This window comes from Chenopodium album, chromosome 17 (genome assembly GCF_948465745.1).
Source record: "Chenopodium album chromosome 17, dcCheAlbu1.1, whole genome shotgun sequence".
Lineage (NCBI taxonomy): Eukaryota > Viridiplantae > Streptophyta > Magnoliopsida > Caryophyllales > Amaranthaceae > Chenopodium > Chenopodium album.
Window position 1 is genome coordinate 5,947,431 of NC_137850.1, and position 11,358 is coordinate 5,958,788.

Here is an 11,358-nt window from a genome sequence, read left to right on the forward strand (position 1 = left end):
CTCTTTCAATTATTTAATTTAATTGTTTGATTTATTATTTTCCTTGAAGTTACTAACGTGTGTATTTTGTAATTAGAAAGAGGTACGAGGCATCAAAGTAAGTAATTTAATTACTTTATTGATCTTTTTATATAGAAGTAATGCTTAGAGTATTTTGTTGATTCATAGTATCATGTTAGGATGTTATTACTTCCTAGTATCATGTTTAGGGTTAACTAATATTTCTGATATTATTATGATGCTTCCCATTTCTTTTCTAATATCATGTTAGTGTCATGTTAGGGATAAAAATCTAATCTTTAATGTTTAGTGACATGCTAGGGTTTGTTATTAATCTTGTTAGTATCATGCCTAGGATCTTGCTAATATTATGCTTTATTTAGAATATTATTATGATGATGATTATTATGTTGCTTGATATTATTGTTATTGCTTGATCACCGCTTTTTATGCATGTTTAAAGGGAATTTGTACTTATAATCACGCTTAATAAGATAATTAATAATCTTGTTTAGGGCTAATATGATTATAATTCAAGTGATCGCCAATAATAGTTTTGTTTGTGCATTAATATTCAACCAACATAGATAAATAGGTTTAGGGTTAATCTGTTGATTTTATGTTAGTCAGAAAGCGCACATGAATGTTAGAAGAATAAAGTAGAGGCCTATTATTAGGGCAGGTTCAATCTCTTTTAGATTGGATTTGTACCTTCATCCCCGAACTTCCAGTCATGGTTCCAGACCTATTGGAGTTAACGATCTCCTGGATCATTAAGGGGTGTAACCCTCACCATGTGAACGGTTTACAAGTTTCTAAAACTTGTTGGCGACTCTTTTACTCTAGCTTCCTTCCCTTTGAACACCACCATGCTTAAGTGTATGATCACAGTGGGGCAGTGTGGGATGCTTGAAATATTCCCTACAATAGGCGACTTATATAAAAGCTATCAAGTCGCCTCTGAGGCGACTCCTAAAGTTGGAAGCTATCGTGTTGGTGGTTGTAGAGTCGCCTTTGAGGCGACTCGTTAGGTTATTTACAGGCGACTCGATAGGGGTTTTTTGTAGTAGTGGTTTATTGCTGGGCAAAGTCATTAGCCCTGTCTCATTTGACCATCTTAAAATTGTAGATGGAGCGCTCTACTCTACCTTCTAGGAAGCTGCAATCAAACAAGGGTTATTTCAGGAAGACAATGCAGTCACCTTATGTTTGCAAGAAGCATCAGAAGCACAGATGCCTTCAGCACTGAGACAACTTTTTGCCAATGTGTTAATCTTTTGCCAACCCAGTAACCCAAATGCTCTTTGGCTGTAGTTTTACACTTCGCTTTCCGAAGATTTTGAGCATCAAAATCCCAACTATCACGCCAAAGTCAAGCATCTAATTATAACAGAAGTTAAAAAAAGCTTAGAAGCCATGGGAAAGTCATTGGAAAATTTTGGCTTAGGCCATTTGATTGAAGAAGCAAGTAGTGGAATACGCATTACAAAGGATATTGAGGATGCACTTGAAGCGCCTATTCCTCCAGAATGCATTGGTTGTCGTAATAAGCTCAATGAAGCTCAAGAAAATGCTTTCTATAACATTATGGCTCATGTCAATGAAGAGAAGCCTGATTGTTTCTTTGTCGATGGTTGTAAGGAATATTTTAAGTATCCAGCACTTGAGCCCCACTGTGATCATACACTTAAGCATGGTGGCGTCCAAAGGGAAGGAAGCTAGAGAAAAAGAGTCGCCAACAAGTTTTAGGAACCTGTAAACCATTCACATGGTGAAGGTTACACCCCTTCACGATCCATGAGATCGCTAACTCCATAGGTCTGGAACTATGACTGGATATTCGGGGATGAAGGTACAAATCCAACCTAAAAGAGATTGAACCTGCCCTAAATAGGCCTCTACTTTATTCTTCTCATATTCATGTGCGCTTTCTGACTAACATACAATCAATAGATTAATCCTAAACCTGTTTATCTATGTTGGTTGAATATTAATGCACAAACAAATCTATTATTGGTGATCACTTGAATTATAATCATATTAGCCTAAACAAGATTATTAATTATCTTATTAAGCGTGATTACAAGTACAAATTCCCTTTAAACATGCATAAAAGGTGTGATCAAGCAATAACAACAATATATAATATCAAGCAACATAATAATAACAACAAATCATCATAATAATATTCAATCTCAATAAAGCATAATAATATTAGCAAGATCCTAGGCATGATACTAACAAGATTAATAACAAATTCTAGCATGTCACCAAACATTAAAGATCAAAGCTTTAGCCCTAACATGATACTAACATGATATTAGAAGGAATAGGAAGCATCATAGAAACATGCATGATATTAGAAATATTAGTTAACCCTAAACATGATACTAGGAAGCAATAAAACATCTTAACATGATACTAGGAATTAACAAAATAATCTAAGCATGATTTATATATCAAAAGATCAATAAAGTAGTTTAATTACTTACTTGGATGTCTCGTATCTCTTTCTAATAACAAAATACACGCGTTAGTAACTTCAAGGAAAATAATAAAACAAACAATTAAATTAAATAATTGAAATAGGGATTTGGGACCAAACCCTCAGAAATTATCAACCTTTCACGTCTAGGGCGAAGGCAACTTCGAACTTGGCTAGGTGTGTCTAAGACTTGTGAATGTGGAATTTTGTAAAAGGGAAGGTTTAGAAAAAGAATAGAGACAGAATAAGCTTCTAGCTTTTAGAGAGAGAGAAAGAGATGATTGTTGTTTGTTGGTGATTAAAAACGAGGAGATACGACCCCTATTTATAGAAAAATAGTCCAAAAACGATAGAAAATAGTTCAAGTCCCATACGGAATAAAAGACCTCCTGTCGCAAACGACAGGAGTTAGCGACAGGTAGTAGCGCCAGGCGACAGACTCTGTCGTTTGGCGCTGGGACAGTTTATTACGGATTTTGTTTTTATCATATCTTTTGATCCAGAAGTCCAAATAAGTTATATAATATGTCGTTGGAAATCTCTTGAAGTCTACTTTCCAACCCAATTAAAATCAGATTAAAATCTTTTGTAGGTAAAAAGATATGGCCGAAATAGTGGAAGGGTATCAGTTTTGGATAGAGTTTCGTATTTCTTTCATATCTTTTTCGTTATAGCTCGAAATTAATATTATAATATGTCATTGGAAAGATAATTTCAAGATCTGTCCAAATATAAGATTTGTATAAAAATTATGAAGCACGAAAATAATATCTGACCATCTTCCATTTCGCACAGAACAAGGACTCTCAAAAAGAGAAGTTTTATTCAATTTCGAATTCTTTGATCTTATATTTTCAAAAAAGGATAATTAAGATCTTTTAGAAACTTATAGAAGCTTCTAATAAATCCTAATTAGTTTATGAATGAGATTAAACCTTTGGACCCTCCACATGATCATTGGGTCGTATGTAAAATCCGGTTTGGGCCCAGTTTAGTATTTTGACCATAACTTCCTCATTATTCATCGGAATTGGGCTTATAATATATCGTTGGAAAGGTATTTTCAAGCCCAATCCAAATACAATATTATTGGACCCTTATCATGGACCAAACTAAATTGGATTGGCTATTTTCATAAATAGAGTGTAAGAAGAAATATTTTCAAAAACAGAAAGAGAGAGATTTTAATAAAAACAACCACATCACTAGATTTTTCACACTTTCACTTCGTTCTATAATCAAATGACATGAAAAGTATTCATCACTAGGTTTGGTTTTGGGGAGACACATTTGGGTGTCTACAATGGTCCAGGCGGGACAGGGAAAACATTTCTTTACAATGCTTTGTATGCTGAGGTATGCTTAGCAGGCAAGATTGTATTGCCAACAGAAACATCAGGGATAACTGCTTCTAATATTCCCTCTGGCAGAACAGCTCATTCCAGATTTAAGATTCCGCTTGAATCAGAAGTGTCGCTTGCTTGTGATGTCCCAAAACAGGGAATCTTAGCTTCTTTAATCAAAGAAACTGCTCTAATAATTTGGGATAAAGCTTCTATGGCTTGTAAAGAGAACATAAAATCTTTAGATTTGTTATTGCTCGATCTCTGCCATCCTGATCAGCCGTTTGGTGGAAAAATAATTGTCTTTGGAGGAGATTTTTAGGCAAGTTCTGCTTATTTTGCCCCGTCGTTCACAAAGAGAAGCTATTGGTGTTAGTGTAGTCAGGTCACACATTTGGCCCCTTTTAGTCAAATTTTGGTTAACAGAAAACATCAGAGCTAAAGAAGACTTACCCTATTCAGCTTTCCTCCTAGCCTTGGGAAATGACCAATTACAGACAGATGAAAATGCTTATGTTCAGCTACCTGAACACATAGTTCACAATGTTTTTTTTTTTAATTTTATTTTATTACCAAAGAGAAGAAGTTACAACTTATAAAAGCTAAGCTATAACCACCACAAGACCTGAAAACAGGCCACACAACCACAAATAGTTCCAGATTCCGTTCTAGCAACCTTTTAGGAAGGGTTCTAGAAAGAACCAGGAACAAAGACTGGACTCAAGCTTCCAGCCACCTTATAGGAAGGGTTCTGGAAGCCAGGACCAGACAGACACAAAAAGCACAAAGCAGCAAGGCAAACAGACCTGTAACCTGCAACAACCTACAACAGAATAGCCAGAACTGGAACCGGCTGATAAACCAGCAGACAGACTAGATAGAGGTTCAAAAAAAGAACCAAGACACAACAATCCAAAAGCAGCAAAGATACAGCAGATTACAAAATGATCATATGCCTATCACTAGTAGGAAATCTACAAGCTACACAAAATATTACATCTTTAAAAATCAGCTCTGTAGACTTGCAGCTTCCTGTAAAGATTAAAGAGTTCCTTTGGAGCCAAATATAATAGACAGCTTCTGTAAAACACATGCCAAGGAGTCTGTTTTTAGGCCTTGCCTTCCTGCAAATGCTATTAACCCATTTAACCTCATCACCAAATGGGAGAACAGTCATATTATAGTCCAAAAGAGACAAAATTCTACTCCAGACATCCCTAGAGAACTGACAGTCAAAGAATAAATGCTGAGCAGTCTCTAGATTTTGAGCACAAAGAAAACAGGTAGGGTCACAAGCTATACCCTAAGTTTGCAATCTACCTTTAGTGATCAGCCTGTTTCTTATTGCAAGCCACAAAATGAAAAGGCTCTTAGGAGAAGCCAAGTTATTACAAATAACTCTTCTCCAATCAACCTTAGGCACAGAAACCATAAGCTGCTTGTAAGATTTCATGATTTTAAAATTCCCATTATGCTGAACAGCATCCTAGCTTCCAATAGAGTCAATGATTTCCTTGCAATCCAGAATTTTCCTTAGAACCCATGAGCCTTTTTTAGGAGCAGGAAAACTCCACCAATTTTTTCCTTTGAAGTAGTAAATATGAACCCATTTAACCCACAAGTTGTCACCCTTGTAAGCTAAATCCCACAGCAACCTGGTGACAGCAGCTTTATTCCACTCAAGCAAAGAGATAAGATCCCAACCACCACTGACTTTAGCAAGACAGACTTGGGACCAAGCAACAAGAGATTTCTTTGAAGGATTAGCTTTCCTTATCCATAAGAAAGCTCTGAATTTAGCCTCTATTTCTTTCAGAATCTTCTTGGGCAAAACAAATATTTGAGCCCAGTAAGTTTGAATGCCAAACAGAACACTTTTAATTAACTGAAGCTACCAGCATAAGACAACAGTTTAGCAGCCATCCTTTGATTCTGCCTGTGATCCTTTCAATAAGGGCCTACATTGAGCAATAGTTAGCTTCTTAGAGGATAAAGGCACACTAAGGTATCTAAAAGGAATAGAGCCTTGAGCAACACCTAAAAGAACTCTCAGAGCATCCTGATCAGCAACACCAATGCCACCAAAGAAAACTTCACTCTTGTCCAAATTAGCAGACAAACCAGAGGCCTGTGAGAACTTAGTGAAAGCTTGAAAAAGCAGGGTGACAGAGATAGCATCAGCTCTAGAAAACATCAAAAGATCATCAACAAACATAAGGCGAGTCAAGAGAAGCTTTTCACATCTTAGATGGTAATTGAAATTAGGATTCAACTTCAACTCATAAAGACACCTTGATAGATACTCCATTCCAATTGCAAAGAGGAAGGGAGACATAGGATCTCCCTGCCTAAGCCCTTTCTTTGCACGGAAAGGCTTGGAAGGAATACCATTAATCAAGATAGAGAAAGTAACAGAAGTCAGACAACTCATAATCCAGGCAATAAACTGAGAAGGGAAACCAAGTTCAGCCATCACACTCTGAATGAAGCTCCATTCCACAGAATCATATGCCTTTTTCAAATCAATTTTCAACATGCACCTAGGAGTGATAAATTTTTGACCATATCCCTTAATAAGCTCAGTAGCTAAGAGAATATTGTCTCCTATATGCTTACCAAGAATGAACCCAGCCTGTGCATCATCCATAATCTCATGCAAAACTTTGGCAAGTCTAGCAGTCAAGACTTTAGAAATTAGTTTATAAAGAACAGTACAACAAGCAATAGGCCTAAAGTCTTTGGCAAAAGAAGGATTCCGTACTTTTGGAACAAGAGTCACAGTAGTACAGTTCCAATGAGTCAGCATAGTAGAGGTATTAAAGAATTCCAGAACTCCAGCATAAACCTCACCCTTGACTAAATCCCAAGTTTTCTTAAAGAACAAGGAGTTAAACCCATCAATTCCAGGAGCTTTAGAGCTATCAATACTTTTCAAGGCTAAATCAATCTCAACAGTTGTAACAGAAGAAACAAGAAATTGCTAAGAACTCCTAGAAAGCTGCCTGCCTTTTCTCATAATAGCAAGATCAATGCCTGGTAAAGAAGTAGCTCTAGAGCCAAGCAACTTCTTATAGAAGGAAATAATCTCAGCTTCAATATCAGAGGGAGTTTTTAAAAGCTCACCTTGCTCAGAGTAGATAGAATCAACCCTAGCCCTGCTCTACCTTTGTTTCATGACAGAGAAAAAGTAGTGGTTGTTACCATCTCCAAGCTGAATCTAATCAATCCTGGACTTTTGCTTATAGATACTCTCTTGAATGTTCATCCAGTGCTTAACTTTTTGAATAGCATCCAGTTCCTGAACAGGCAGATCAGGATCATCTAGATTAGTAGCAATCTGATTCTGAATATAATGAAGATGATTCTGAGAAACTTCAATTTTAGCACCAATATCACCAAATTTCTGAATATTAAGAGTTTTCAACTCATGCTTGACCATTTTCAATTTATTCCAGATCTGAAGCATAGCAGATCTAGCAACTGGGCTCTGCCAAGCTCTCTTGATTGCATCAGGGAAATATGTATGGTCTTCCAAGCAATTTAAGAACCTAAAAGGTCTACCTTTGCCAGGGGTGGAGTGAAAAATATCAACAAGAAAAGGGCTATGGTCAGATAGAGAAGGAGGGAGATAAATAGCTTCTACATTAGCATAAGCATTCAACCAATCCTGATTCACCAAGCCTCTATCAATGCTAGTGTAAGTTCTAGGCCCCTCATGAGCCTTGTTACACTAGGAAAAGAAAGCACCCTTACTCTTGATTTCTAAAAGAGACAGATCATCAATACAAGTTTGAAAATCTTTAGTCTCATAATCAGTAATAGGGACACCATTCAACCTATCATGAGCATTTAGAACAGAGTTAAAATCACCAAGACACAACCAGGGCAGGCTAGGAGTGGTGATGCTTTTGAGTCCAGCCCATAAAGGCTGCCTATCATGCATAGAGTGTAACCCATAGACAAAAGTAACAAAAATCTTCACTTTAAGATCCTTGGAGCTTAAAAGACAGTGAACAAACTGCTTAGAAGAGATAAGAATATACAGGTTAACAAAATCAGCTTTCCAGCCAACCCAAATCCTGCCCTTAGGAGAGCTAGAACAATTGACATGCCAGTACAAAGACACACCAAATTTCTTCTGAATAGCAATAGAGTTTTTCTACTTGATTTTAGTTTTCAAGAGAGCAATACATTCACAAGTATGAGTAGATTGCAGCTTCTTGACATCAGCTACTTTATTAGGGTCATCAGCTACTAACATGATCCTAGAGGGGGATTACCATCACCCCCGATAGGAATATTATCAGCATTAGTAGCATCATCACCCTGATCTATCTTTATGTCAAGCAAAGGCTGGTAAGTGTTGGAGCTTGGAACAAGAAAAGTAATCAGCCGGTTACTTTTCTTTTTTGACTTTTTACCAACCATTTGCCATTCTCGAGGCTTTTGCACCTATATTTCTGGAGTAAATTCAGGAACAGCAGGCTTAAGAATAGTATCCTTAGGTTCAGGAACAACATCCTTAGGTGCAGGAACAGGGGCAGCCTGCTTTGGGACCCATATCTTCTTCTGAACTTGATTTTGAGTAGTCTGATTATTCTCAATTCCCTTCTGTTGGGGTTTAACCTGCTTCTTGGGAGCTAGGCAATCATGAACAACAATGTCACACTTCTTACAGAATGGTGGGCTCCATTCAAACTGGATTTTGAGCTCAATAAGCTCACCAGCTGGATCTTGAACCCAAACACACTAAGGAAGAGGCTTTGTAATATCCACATCAATAAGAAGCCAAGCAAATGAGACCCTAAGTTGACGGGAAGTACACTCATCAGTACATATTGGGACCCTGTAGACACCCAAATGTGTCTCCCCAAAACCAAACCCAGTGATGAATACCTTTCACATCATTTGATTATCGAACAAAGTGAAAGTGTGAAAAAGTCTAGTGATGTGGTTGTTTTTATTAAAATATCTCTCTTTATGTTTTTGAAAATATTTCTTTTTACATTCTATTTATGAAAAATAGCTAGTCCTGTTTAGTTTGGTCCATGATAAGGGTCCAACAATAGTGTAGTTGGATTGGGCTCGAAAGAGCTTTCCAACGATATATTATAAGCCCAATTCCGATGAATAATGAGGAAGTTATGGCCTAAACTAAATTGGGCCCGAAATGAATTTTATATGCGACCCAATGATCTAGAGGAGGGCCTATTAATTATTATTCCTAAAGTTTTTAGGATTGATTTTAATCTTCTAGAATAATCTAGAAGGTTCTTTTAAATTCTAATGGAATTAGGATTGATAATTATATTTTTAAAGAGTTTTATTTTGAATAAAATAAGTGATTTATCACAAACCTAATTTTAATTTGATAAACGCGGAATTAGCTGCTTAATCATATTAAGAAGAAGATTCCGCGTACAAAGCGCTTCTTATCTTTTAATTAGCGCCAAACGACAGAGTCTGTTGCCGGGCGCTAATGTCTGTCGCCGGGCGCTAATGTCTGTCACCTAGCGCTAATCTTGTCGCCTGGCATTGATGTCTGTTGCCTCGCGAAGGATACCAGTTTTATTCCGTATAGAACTTGAAGTATTTTCTATCGTTTTCTGACTATTTTTTCTATAAATAGGGGTCATATCTCCCCTTTTTTATTCAACAATTCAGAACCATCATCTCTTTCTATTCTCTCTCTAAAAGCTAGAAGCTTTCTCTCTCTCTATTCTTTTTCTAAGCCTTCCCTCTTACAAAATTCCACATACATTAGTTCTAGACACACCTAGCCAAGTTCAAAGTTGCCTTCGCCCTAGACGTGAAAGGTTGATAATTTCTGAGGGTTTGGTCGCAAATCTCTATTTCAATTATTTAATTTAATTGTTTGATTTATTATTTTCCTTGAAGTTACTAACGTGTGTATTTTGTTATTAGAAAGAGACACGAGGCATCTAAGACATGCTAGGATTTGTTATTAATCTTGTTAGTATCATGCCTAGGATCTTGCTATTATTATTATGCTTTATTGTTAACATGATTGTTATGATTGTTGTTATTATGTTGCTTGATATATATTGTTATTGTTATTTCTTGATCACACCTTTTATGCATGTTTAAAGGGAATTTGTACTTGTAATCACGCTTAATAAGATAATTAATAATCTTGTTTAGGCTAATATGATTATAATTCAAGTGATCGCCAATAATAGTTTTGTTTGTGCATTAATATTCAACCAACATAGACTCAACAGGTTTAGGGTTAACTTAATGATTGTATGTCTCTTTTAGGTTGGATTTGTACCTTCATCCCGAATATCCAGTCATGGTTCCAGACCACTATAGAGTTAGCGATCTCATGGATCGTGAAGGGTTGTAACCTTCACCCTGTGAATGGTTTACAAGTTCCTAAAATTTGTTGGCGACTCTTTTACTCTAGCTTCATTCCCTTTGGACGCCACCATGCTTAAGTGTATGATCACAATGGGGCTCAAGTGTGGGATGCTTGAAATATTCCATACAGTTTTTTGGCAACTCCACTGTTGAGGATTTCTATTTTAATTCCTAAAATTTATTTTGGCAATAACTTAGAATGAGTGGATGAGACTCGAAAAGTTCTAAGTATTTCATGTGCGTAATTTTGATTAACATTATTGGCATAAGCATAAAAAAGTCCGCATTAGAAAGACCATCCGTAATGCGTCAAAAACATAGAATTTTTACTCATAGGAAATTAGGGAAATATCTTTCACAACTAAAATCGAAATAACGCTGCGAAAAACTGGAAAATTCAAGAATAGAAAGCTGCCGAGGCATGTAGGAATTAGCGCTGAGAAAAAAACGCCAGCGCCAAGCGATGGCTCTGTCGCCTGGCGATAGACACTATTGTCTCGCGCCAAATTCTTCCAATACCAAGCCAGAAATCTACCTTCTTGTTTCGACTAGTTTCTAGTACTGTTTGCTCGATTTGACTTCCTTATTGAGTTTTTCCCTTTTTTATGAAACCCATATGTGTTCTACATATGGCCATAACCCTCTGGGAATTCTCGCTCAATCTACCCAATCGAACGCTCCTGGCAACAAAGGGTACATCCGAGTGTTGAATTCACCAAACCTTGGAAGCAAGTTTAACTCGCGGGGTCCCATCCACTCGAGCCAACCCTCCCAAAGGTCAAGCTCCCGCGCGGTGCATCCGGACTCATAACCATGGATCCTCTTTGACTAACCCATATCCTGAACTTTAGAGAACTAGAGCCATGGTTAGGTTGCAAACTCATTGCATCATATCGTGACTATTTGACTACTTGTGCATTGTTTGCTTGTGCATAACCTATATGTGTTTACACTAACCGTTTGTTGACTTGTGAATGAGTCTAAATGAACTAATTAATGACTAAAGGACTTTGCTAAATTAATTAATTAATTAATATAAATGATTAAAGTCTAAATAAATTGATCAAACTTGACTCAGTATGACTTTAGGCTTGTCCTTTTAAAGTAAAAATACTGGAAACAGTCCCAGACCAATGTTCCAGCAATGGC

At 36.8% G+C, this 11,358-nt stretch overlaps 2 protein-coding genes across 2 annotated transcripts; one reads left to right on the forward strand and one right to left on the reverse strand.

The window, feature by feature from the left end:
- Positions 1–1,416: 1,416 nt before the first annotated feature.
- Positions 1,417–4,150, forward strand: LOC145588572 (uncharacterized). The gene is made up of 2 exons (XM_081645204.1): positions 1,417–1,675; positions 3,855–4,150. Exons 1-2 carry the CDS (start codon positions 1,417–1,419, stop codon positions 4,148–4,150), a joined length of 555 nt encoding a protein of 184 aa, XP_081501330.1.
- Positions 4,151–4,519: 369 nt separating this feature from the next.
- On the reverse strand, positions 4,520–5,281 carry LOC145588573 (uncharacterized). The gene is made up of 4 exons (XM_081645205.1): positions 5,149–5,281; positions 4,785–5,085; positions 4,635–4,701; positions 4,520–4,579 (listed from the first exon to the last, which is right to left on the reverse strand). The coding sequence occupies exons 1-4, from the start codon at positions 5,279–5,281 to the stop codon at positions 4,520–4,522; spliced, it is 561 nt and encodes a 186-aa protein (XP_081501331.1).
- Between the last annotated feature and the right edge of the window lie 6,077 nt (positions 5,282–11,358).

Excerpts from the sequence above, each read along its gene's own strand:
- LOC145588573 (XM_081645205.1), bottom strand. The coding sequence starts at position 5,281 with ATGAAATCTTACAAGCAGCTTATGGTTTCTGTGCCTAAGGTTGATTGG. Across the intron at positions 4,702-4,784 it reads AGATTTCCTACTAGTGATAG|TCTGTCTGCTGGTTTATCAG; the intron begins GCATATGATCAT and ends ACCTCTATCTAG. Across the intron at positions 4,580-4,634 it reads TAGGTTGTTGCAGGTTACAG|AACCCTTCCTATAAGGTGGC; the intron begins GTCTGTTTGCCT and ends CCTGGCTTCCAG.
- LOC145588572 (XM_081645204.1), top strand. The coding sequence starts at position 1,417 with ATGGGAAAGTCATTGGAAAATTTTGGCTTAGGCCATTTGATTGAAGAA. Across the intron at positions 1,676-3,854 it reads TCCAGCACTTGAGCCCCACT|GCAAGATTGTATTGCCAACA; the intron begins GTGATCATACAC and ends TATGCTTAGCAG.